Source organism: Corvus cornix, chromosome 14, assembly GCF_000738735.6.
Source record: "Corvus cornix cornix isolate S_Up_H32 chromosome 14, ASM73873v5, whole genome shotgun sequence".
NCBI lineage: Eukaryota > Metazoa > Chordata > Aves > Passeriformes > Corvidae > Corvus > Corvus cornix.
Window position 1 is genome coordinate 432,174 of NC_046344.1, and position 10,425 is coordinate 442,598.

General features: G+C 44.7%; 1 protein-coding gene across 1 annotated transcript in view; it reads left to right on the forward strand.

The window, feature by feature from the left end:
• Positions 1-10,425, forward strand: part of ABCC1 (ATP binding cassette subfamily C member 1) — a 49,137-nt gene that overhangs the window by 36,429 nt on the left and 2,283 nt on the right. Inside the window, 10 exon segments of the mRNA XM_039559997.1 lie at positions 1,089-1,227; positions 2,147-2,354; positions 3,177-3,487; positions 4,346-4,545; positions 5,038-5,164; positions 5,541-5,642; positions 6,632-6,778; positions 7,739-7,897; positions 9,090-9,256; positions 9,814-10,008. Of these exon segments, the coding sequence (XP_039415931.1) occupies positions 1,089-1,227; positions 2,147-2,354; positions 3,177-3,487; positions 4,346-4,545; positions 5,038-5,164; positions 5,541-5,642; positions 6,632-6,778; positions 7,739-7,897; positions 9,090-9,256; positions 9,814-10,008 (1,755 nt within the window).

The following is a 10,425-nucleotide window of genomic DNA, read 5'->3' on the forward strand; positions in this document are numbered from 1 at the left end:
CCTTTCAAACCAGTCACTCAGATGTGAATAAACAGTAATTTGATGGTCATGGTATTTGTTAGAAGAAAATATATCATGCTGGATCCATCAGCACGAGACAGGCAAAGCTGCTGCTGCTCTGTGGTTCCAGGTCCAGCAGTAGGAAATGCTCCAGCAGGCACCTGGAGCACCCACATAAGCACAGCACCACGTGGCCTCATCCAGGCCCCTCTCTGGCTGAGCAGGACAAGGTTTGCTGGTGGGAACACATTACTCGTGTCCATACAAGCTGGATCTCTGCAGTGGGTGGGCTCAGTCTCTGTCTGTGTGGGAGCTGCCCCTGGCACGTGGCAGTTGAACCTCTGGGGCTGCAGCCCCACTCCAGGCTGGTACAGGCTGTTGCACGTTTGTGTCTGCACACGCACAGCTCTCACAATACTCCTTCCATGTGAAGAAACTCTTGTGTTGTAGCAAGATATTGTGGGTTTGGCTTGCATAAAAGGGAGAGTGTTTTACTGGCTGGTCCAGCTTTTGTGTGTGTTCCCAAGGCTTCTGCATTTGACTGCTGTCAGATGGGATGAAGTGCCAGGTGGACCTTTAGTCTGACCTAATAGCAGCTGCTACTGTGCTTGCAAGTCACTCTGATGATACCTTTCCAAAATCATCTCCTAGTCTATGCCTTATTCTTATGGGACTCTAGAGACACTGTATTTCTGGAAGCTAATGAGTGCCTGGGAGTTAAATTGCTTTTTTTGAGGTGAGTGCAGGTACCCTTTTTGCACTCCAGCTGCTGCTGTGCTGATGATGAGGTTTGGAAAGGCTGGTCTTGATGTCACAGAGCATTTTTCTTTCTGGAGTGGGATTGTGCAACCAAGACTTCTTTATCTCTCGACTTTATCTGTTACTTGCACCTGAACATGAGTGCTTGGGACCAGTGCGCTGAGGGGAGGAGGGAGGTCCGAGTAACCTCTGCCCTGTGATGGCTGGTTAGGACATCTCCATAGGAGTGTAAACCACTGACTGGGAGCTGTGCACTGTCAAAGCCCAGTTGTGAGATAAACACCTGTCCTATGTCAAGCTAAGACTAAAAAATAAACGTCTTCAAACAGGCAACTCAGTAACTCTTCAACATACAGCAGGGACACTGGGAAGCCACAACAGCAGAGCAGCACAGCAGAGCTGCAGAAGCCACTTGCTGAGAAGAATTCCTGGAAACTGATGGAGGCTGACACAGCAAAGACTGGGAGGGTAAGGTCTCCAGTTGCCACTTCCTGTGCCCTCGTTCAGTTTTGGAAAAATCTGTTTCAGAAGAAAATAACTTCTGAAGACCGTGTAACTGGTGTGAGAACAGGCTGAGTGAATTCTTGAACTTGCTGCTTGTTGTGTAATACCTGATGGAAGTGTTGCCATGCCCTCTGCTCCCGAACTTGAGCCCCGTGTTTGCCTGTGGAAAGAATGTCAACACAAAACTTCTGTGTGAGATGATGGGTCTGACCACATCAAAGTTTAGAAGGAGAAATGAAAACCTTGCAGATATTTCTTGGAGAGGCTATGACAAATTAGGTGACCTAATGAAAACTGCCCTTCAGTGTAAGGGGCTGCAATTGAGTCAGATGAATTTAAGGCAAATTTCCACTGTAGACATAAGTATCTAATCCCAGGATACCCAGGGCTTTTTGGGAAACCTGAGACTGGGAAAGTGGCAGTTAACACCTCCTAGCAATGTTGCTTGAATCCAAGCTTGGATTGCTTGTTGTTGGTTGAAGATAGATCATAGGATAGAAGCCATGTGGAGTAAGGGTTGGTTTGAAGGCTTTTTAATCTTGTGGTACAAAGAGAGAGCCAGAAACTGGAGCTCCTCAGTGAAGTTTTTGGCTCTGCTACTGATGCTCTGTGTTACTTCAGGCAGCTCCCTCCCTACTCCTCCCTTCCCTTGGATGACAAGGGAAGGATGATGTGTGCCTCCCCTGAGGGAATGTTGGATTTGGCATGTCTCCATGGAATGCTTTGCAGCATGTGTTCCCAAGCAGTGGCTCTCCAGAGTGCAGCTGCTGTGTTTTCATGGCCTGATGGAGGGATACTGACTTTAAATAGGTGTTGGAGAAGGGGGTGTTGCTGCTTTGAAACTTAGCTGCAAAATGAGTATTTCTTTTTGTCTTGTCTTTAGGTAAAGGCAACAGTGTACTGGGACTACATGAAAGCAATTGGAGTCTTTATGTCTTTCTTGGCCATTTTCCTCTTTATGTGTAATCATATAGCCTCCTTGGCTTCCAACTACTGGCTGAGTTTATGGACAGATGATCCTGTTATCAATGGGACACAGCAGAACACAACTCTCAGACTGGGAGTATATGGAGCACTGGGAACTTCTCAAGGTTTGCTTGGTCTTGTGTATTTTAAGATTTGCTGATTCAGTGTTTCTAATGCTCTTGGTGCCTGCAGCAGCATTTTGCTAAGGATTTGAGTGTCGGTTTTTGTAAAAGATGAAAAACCTGAATTTAAAAAACACCAAGAAAACCAACCTATAAAATTATTCAGTTAGTAAATGCGGTTTTTCTTTCATTTGTACAAAGTGAGAAGTGTTTTGCTGGTTGATGAACCAGAATTGTGACAAAATGTCTGATCTGAGAAGTGGCTCCTTGGCCTGTCAGCAGACTGTGCTGGCCTGGTGTGCAGGGGCAGTTTGTCACCAGAGCCCATGGCTGTGCTGCCTCCCTGCAGCCCCAGCCTGGCTCAGCTGCTCTGGCTGGGCTTTGCTCTGGCTGCTTGTGGCTCCATCCAGGGCACTGTGGAGAGGCTGCTTCAGTCATGTTTTGTTTTGTGTCCTCTTTGTGGTTTAGAGTTTGTTTGCCATGAAACCCAACGCCCCAAGTACCCCACTTCAGAATTGGTATGAAAATCCCACAATAAAAAACAAATGCCAAGTGAAAATTCAGTGACTTTTACTCAGGGAAAGTGTTCAAATATTACACAAATTTTTGTAATGGAGAAGCAACTTCTTCCATGAAAGGAATGTGATGTTTTCACTGATTTTTTTTTTTTTTTAATTACTTGGTGTATTTGCTGAGTCTACCTGAAATGAACCCTAGTTCTCAGGATTATTGTACTAGAGACATGCTAATGCTCAGTGATAACAAAATGAGGAAAATGTTTTGTGTGAGAGGTGGCAGCAGTTAAAAATGAGTCTCCTTTTCTAGGTATTGCTGTGTTTGGCTACTCCATGGTTGTGTCAATAGGAGGAATATTTGCATCACGACACCTGCACCTCAACCTGCTGCACAATGTGCTCCGGTCTCCAATGAGTTTCTTTGAACGCACTCCCAGTGGGAACCTAGTGAACCGTTTCTCCAAGGAGATAGACACCATTGACTCCACCATTCCACCCATCATCAAGATGTTCATGGGCTCCACATTTAACGTGATTGGGGCTTGTATCATCATTCTGCTGGCCACACCTATAGCTGCTGTCATCATTCCACCCCTGGGACTTGTCTACTTGTTCGTGCAGGTAAAGAGTGTTACCTGGGGGAACCAGGACCAGCAGTCACATCTTCTGTTATTTAAGACAGCTCTTACTCTGCACTAGGAAGGATTTCAATGTGTTGGATTTGAGTCATGCTTGACTGACTGTGCTTTGCATGGTTTACTGATAACCTGACGTTAGCACAGCCTTTCCTTCCTTTGTCAAGTGTAAAATGACCTCTGTGCAGAAGTAAATCCTTTGATACTTACTTTATAAAAATGCCATTAGATTTTGTGGCAAATATGATGGGCTCTGAGCTTGATGCTCAGAGCCCAAATATGGAAAACATATGGGCTTTTCCAAAACCTCTTTCCAAATATGAGAGTAATCTTTAGAGGGGTGTGTGTCTGTATTGCTCATGTGCCTGTTTCATCAGACTATTGTCTACAGAGCAAGAGAGTGGGTGGCAGCCTTTCACTCCTGTCCTGTGTGGGCAGGGTGTGCTTGCTTCACTGTGGCTTTACTCCTAGAAACTGGCAGAGCCTGCACAGATAGAAGAGAATAGCTGAGGTTTGGCTCTTGAATTAGTAAACCCATTTGGCTCCATGAGTAAACCTTAAAAGTGGTGATGTGTGTTTTATATGGTTGAACTAAACTTTCTGATAAAAGAAAGAGGAGAAAATGGCTCTGGCATGAGATGGTTTGATTGACAGTTGTTTAAAGGCAGCAGAATGTATGCAATGGTCTTTTAGGCCTAAAGGTGTTGGAGAGGGGTGTGTATTTCCATGTGTAAGTTGAATCTCTGTCACTGACAGCCCGGATGGCAGGGAACTGTTTATGATTCCCCTTGTTTTTCCAGACACAGTCTGGATGTAACCATAATTCTCATACTCTGATTTGCAGAGATTTTATGTGGCCACTTCGCGGCAGCTCAAGCGCCTTGAGTCCGTCAGTCGTTCTCCTGTGTATTCCCACTTCAATGAGACTCTCCTGGGAGTCAGTGTCATCCGAGCCTTTGAGGAGCAGAAACGTTTCATCAAGCAGAACGACATGAAGGTGGATGAGAATCAGAAAGCTTATTATCCAAGCATTGTTGCAAACAGGTAACAGTGGAACAGCAGTTATCTGGGGAGGACATGGATCTGCTGGCTGTGCTCCTTATCAGTCACAGCTCTTGGCATACTTATCCAGGGGAGGGCGGCCTGTGTGGATAAATCAGTTTCAGAGATGTTTTGTTTAAACTTCTGTGATGAAATTAAAATTACTTCTGAATCTCTCATCTTTCTGAGAGTTCCTGCCTTACTGCTGGCTTATATTCTTTTAAAAAGTTTTGATTTATTGATCCCAGTGTCCAGAAAGCAGTTGTAGTTAAGACAGGAATTTATGCACCTGAAACATTCATTAATTTTGGATGCCTCTAGGTTCACATGCTGCTGAAGCAGAACCTCACATATCTTGCAGTGCCTGTGTCACTAGCAGGACACACATGCCATATTATTAATCTTACATTAAAAAGATGTGTGACAGACCATTTGTTGTCCACATCCCTGATCTCTGTGGGTGAAGTACTGGAAAGATGTTTTTGCGCCCTGCAGGTGGCTGGCTGTGCGTCTGGAGTACGTGGGGAACTGCATTGTCCTGTTTGCAGCATTGTTTGCAGTGATTGCACGCAACAAACTCAGTGCGGGGCTGGTTGGCCTCTCAGTGTCCTACTCACTGCAGGTAAGTTGGCCTTTTTTGAAAAGAGCAAAACCTCTGAATTGTTAGACTGCATCAGAAAGTCAGAACCTTGATATGGCTTTGGATGGAAAACTAATACAAGGAACATAGAAAATAATAATTACGAATAGTGTCTGAGAAGATGCTGGGAAGTTTCCTCTGTGCCTTCCCTGTGGGAGAGGATGTGGCCAAGGTGTCTCGTCCCCTGCATCTTAAAGGCATTTGGGCTTTCCTCCTGTCCAGCACTGATTAGTCAAGATCTTGCCTGTGTTTATGCATTCCATGAAATTGCAATGCTTTGGTTGTTCCATGCTTTTCATTTATTGCAGGTGTAACCTATTTAGTGTAAACTGCTCTCTGACTTCTTTCCTTCTCGCAGATTACAGCTTACTTGAACTGGCTGGTACGCATGTCATCTGAGCTGGAAACCAACATTGTTGCTGTTGAAAGAGTCAAAGAATACGCTGAAATGGAGAAGGAGGTACTTGTGGAAGTCACTGCCCTATTCTGAGGTCTCAGCTGCCCACTGAATGGGTTGGAGGGTGGGCCTGTGCTCTGAGCTGAGGGGTGGGACAGAGCTCAGGGCTGTGAGTGCCTGCCAGGGACAGGCTGGGTCTCAGTGGGGAGTTCCTGTTGGCGCTTTTGTGTTGCATCCTCTGGTATTTACAGAGTGCTGTTTAGGAAATGTGCTCTTACATCCTGGGCTAAGCAGTAGGTCTGTACAAATGTTTTGGTTTCCTAAGTCTTTAAACATCACATTTTTATTTGTTTCTCTTTTTGCACTCAGTATGGGGAATAAAAAGGTTTTACTTTTTTTTGTTTTGATTTAAATCGCATAACTCATTTTATCTGCAGTTGTTCCCTTTATGGTTACAGAGTTCCCTGGGGCTTCTCTTTGCCTTGCTTATCACTTGAACCTGACCTGGGTCACTATTTTTGCAACCAAACATTATGAAGACCCTTCCTAGAATTTTTTCTTGAGTTCTGGTAGCAGACCAGTGTTTATAAATTTAAAAGCCTTTTTATTTGGCAGTGGCAGTGAATGCAGTGGGGTGTGTTCTTTCCTTTCTCTCCTCTGTGGGAGGCTGAGGTAGCAGCTTTTTACCAGCTTATTAATGTTCTAGTGCCCAGTCCCAGCTAAACTGCTTCTAGTTGCACATGTGGCTGCCCCAGCGGTTTCCTTGCTGTGGTGGGGTGTATAGACAGGTTGCCTGAATGTGTGCTGCCTGCATGATTCTGCCATTGGCAAGAGGAAAATTTATCCAGCAAGTGGGCCTTGAGGTAGCCAAGCCCTTGGCTGCACACACCATTTCATCTGTCTTGAGGTAATTCTCTCCCTCTCTTCTCATCACAGTTCCTTTTGCAAATTACACACTAAGAAGGATTTTTCTTAATTGCATTCTGTGAGTCCTCTGAGCCTGTGTTGGTTGAAGCAGGAGCTGATCAGAGGTGTCTGTGTGGCTCTTTCAGGCTGAGTGGAGCATTGAACAAATGGCCCCAGCCAGTAGCTGGCCCGAGGAAGGGAAGGTGGAGTTCCGAGGCTACAGTTTGCGCTACCGCGAGGACTTGGATCTGGTTCTGAAAAACATAAATGTTACCATCAATGGGGGTGAAAAGGTAATGACTCTGAATTCATAATAGAGCGTTGCAGTTCACAGGTCTGCGTGCAAAAGCAGAAGAGAGGTTTAACCCTGTTGTGTGTCTGGGGTTCTTAAGAACTAGAAAAGCTTCTGTGGAATCAGCCCTGTTGAAACTGCAGATGTCGTGGGCTCTCAGCCTTTGCAAGGTGTGTTTTGCATCATGGATAAAGAGACACTGTTGTGTGGGGCTGCCAAGTATCACTTGGCCTGGTTTCACTGGGAGATGAGGTTTATCCTGTCTTCTCTCCCCTTCCCAGGGAATTTTGCTAATTTCTTTGCTGTAAGCAAAGAGAAGTAGGTTGCAAAGAGATTAATTTAATTATAATCTCAGGAAAATAGCCTGCAGAGGGGGGAAGTCTGATCTAGTGAGGCAGAAGTTGCAAGGTGAGACTGCAGGAAAAAATGGGACTTCAGAGCAGATTCTCTGGATCTGGCCAAGCTGATCTGTGTGTTTCTCCTCCTTCTTCCTTGCCCGTGCGCTCACACGTGTCCTACCCCAGTCCCGTGTGGATTCTCTGATGTCTGTTAATAGTGTGATCTTGCACAGCAGAATAAAAGGTAGCTGTGACGGATCTACTGTCCAGCTTCCTTATTTGTGGTAGCCAGCTGGGCATTTGTTTTCTCCTGAGTGCACACTTTCTACCTACAAATAAGTATAGGTAGCAGAATGCTACCTCAAGTGGTAGGAATGGGCAGATGGCAAGAAGTGTATCAGCCCACCAAAGTAGCAATCTTTTGTATTTATTTTTAAAAAAGAGAAGAATTGATCAAGACTTTGGTCTAACTGGGAAGTAAAACGTACAGTGTGAAACTGAGAGCTTTTGGTGTGCGGGTAACCCCAAAAGTAAGACAGCCTTCAGAAAATGTGTTGGTTTCAGGTGGAAATGCTTGGAAATGCTTTAACTCAGTAAGTTGTTCTTGTATTTCTTCCCAACAGATAGGAATAGTTGGAAGAACAGGAGCTGGAAAATCCTCACTTACTTTGGGTTTGTTTCGCATTAATGAAGCAGCTGAAGGTGAAATTATTATTGATGGGATTAATATCGCAAAGATAGGGCTCCATGACCTGCGGTTCAAGATCACCATCATCCCCCAGGTAGGTGCAAAATCCTGCCACTACCAGATCTCCTTGGGTAACAGTGATGTTTCCATAAAGTACTGAGGAGAAAATTGTTACTTCTGCTCTGATGTGTGCTATGAAATTCAGTCACTTCAGATTGCTCTTTCATGGACTTGAAACCAAGTTTTTCTCCCTAGGCTGGTTTCAGTTTGCCTGTGCCAGCTAACAAGTAGGAGCTTGGCTGTGGCTGAGCTGTGTTGTGGAAGTAAAACCTTGGCCTCTGGACTCAGGAGCTGATCGCTTACATGCTACAGACAGCTCAGCCTGAATGGGAAGGGCTGATCCCAGCTGAATACCTGCTTGGGATCCTTTTGTGAACTGGGCACAGTGTGTGCTATCAGTGCTGTTCTTTCACAGAAACCTGTACATAACCATCCCAGTCTAGCCCAGCAACTGTGGGTTTGATAGTCTTAAATATTTGGAAATACAGCTTTATGAGCATTGGATTTAGTCTCAAGTCTTTTTGTTCTTACTGTGTAGCCTTTATTGCCTGTTCTGATTCAAAGTAAGACTATAAAATGTGATGTTAATAATTACCATTGCAGCAGACTGGCAAAAACAAGTGAGCTCACTGTAAAAGGTTTTCTGCACCACTTCTTTTGGAAATCTGGAGGGGACCTCACTTTCTCCTTTTGATTGCTTTGCATCAGTATTTCCAAAGTAGTATTTCTTCCTATCCAAGAGAAAAAGAGGTGTAATTTCATTCATACTGCAGCTGAAGAGTTTTGAAATATTTACAGATGGTTAATTCCCTAAGAAGTGAAGAGTTGACCTAGTAGTCCCTGCTGACAGAAGGTTGAGCAGGGAGGGCCTCTTTTGTTGCCTAGTGGTCCAGTAAAAAGAAAGTTGGCTGGGGTTTGGGTATTTTGGTTGGTTTGTTTGTTTTGTTGGGGTTTTTTTCTGAATTTACAAGTTCCTAACTAATGGAAAGGTCTGGACTGAAAGAATCTGCAGAGGGCAGAGGTCAGGCCCCCAAGAGAAGTAAGGAATAAGAGTGAGGGAGAATAACCTGTCACTGGAAGAAAACAAGCCCTCACTCCTAAATTCATTGCATTAGCATGCTTGCAGCTGCATCTGTACATGTTGTTTCCTTTTGTTATCTAAGAAATATTTTTGGAGCACTTGCCATGTTCTTTGTACATTGTCAATTACCTCTTTCCATGACCAGGATCCAATATTGTTTTCTGGCTCTCTGCGTATGAACCTTGATCCTTTCGACCAACACTCTGATGAAGACATTTGGAGGTCTTTGGAACTGGCTCACCTGAAGAACTTTGTATCATCCCTTCCTGATAAACTGAATCATGAGTGTGCTGAGGGTGGCGAGAACCTCAGGTAGGTCAAAGAACTGTGCTTGTGAAAATTCTAATACCTCCCAGGCCTGTGTGAGAATCTGGGGAGGCAGCTGGAGAATTCTTAATGTGTGACCAGGCTATCAACCAACTAGGTTTTATTCAACATGTTTTAGCTCTTGAGTTTGGGGATTTCAAATAATTTAAGAAATACTTGGAATGCTCTGAGGTTTGTCAATTCCCTTGGAAAGCATTTTAGCAGCAGCAGTTATTCTAAGGAAGCTGTTCACTTGCTATTTGCACTTTAACAGGGTTTTATATGTTCAGTTTGTAGAAACCACTTAAGTCCAGTCCTCAACACTGCACTAATTCAGTGAATCAGCCTGATGCAGTTATGCTGAAACCACTTGTATTCTCTTACTGCATTGCGAGGACTTCATTTGAGGGGGATGTAGTTTCAGAAGCTGTTAGATATTCTGCAGGGAAATAGTAAGACTGACCTTATCTTTAGAACAAGGAATTGCCAGGTTTCAAAATGAATACCAATTAATGCTGCAAACTTGTTCTGACTTTTCTCCCCACCCCATCCCATCTGTGCAGTGTGGGACAGCGCCAGCTGGTGTGCTTGGCACGAGCTCTGCTCAGGAAGTCCAAAATCCTGGTTCTGGACGAAGCCACAGCTGCTGTTGATCTTGAAACAGATAAGCTCATACAGTCAACTATAAAGTCTCAATTTGAAGAGTGTACTGTATTAACTATAGCACATCGTCTGAACACAATCATGGACTACACGAGGTAAGGTGATACTGCTTTTATCTTGCTGACTGTGTGATCTGCACTGTGCTCAAAAAATCTTTGTGTTAGTTGGATGTTTACTGGTTCATTTCTAGCTGCCTCTGCACAGGGCTGCTGGAATCCCTGGTTTGATGGGTACGGTGTGCACGTTCTGGCTTGTGGTGGCTGTGCTTGGCCTGGGGAGCTCCTCTTGTCCCTCTGTCACACTGCTGTTGTGCTGTTCCTGCCTGGGCAAACTGGGAAGGGGAGAGAGGCAAGGACAGGAGTCTGTTCTTGGGTCTTGCCCTAATTTAGGCACAGACAGCATGGGGAATCCAAAGGGGCAGATCCTGCCCTCTGAAGTTTATTTGGTGTTTTCACTTTCCATCACTGCTGGTTATAGTTCATACAGCCTCCCTCAAGCTCAGCTGCCTTGCT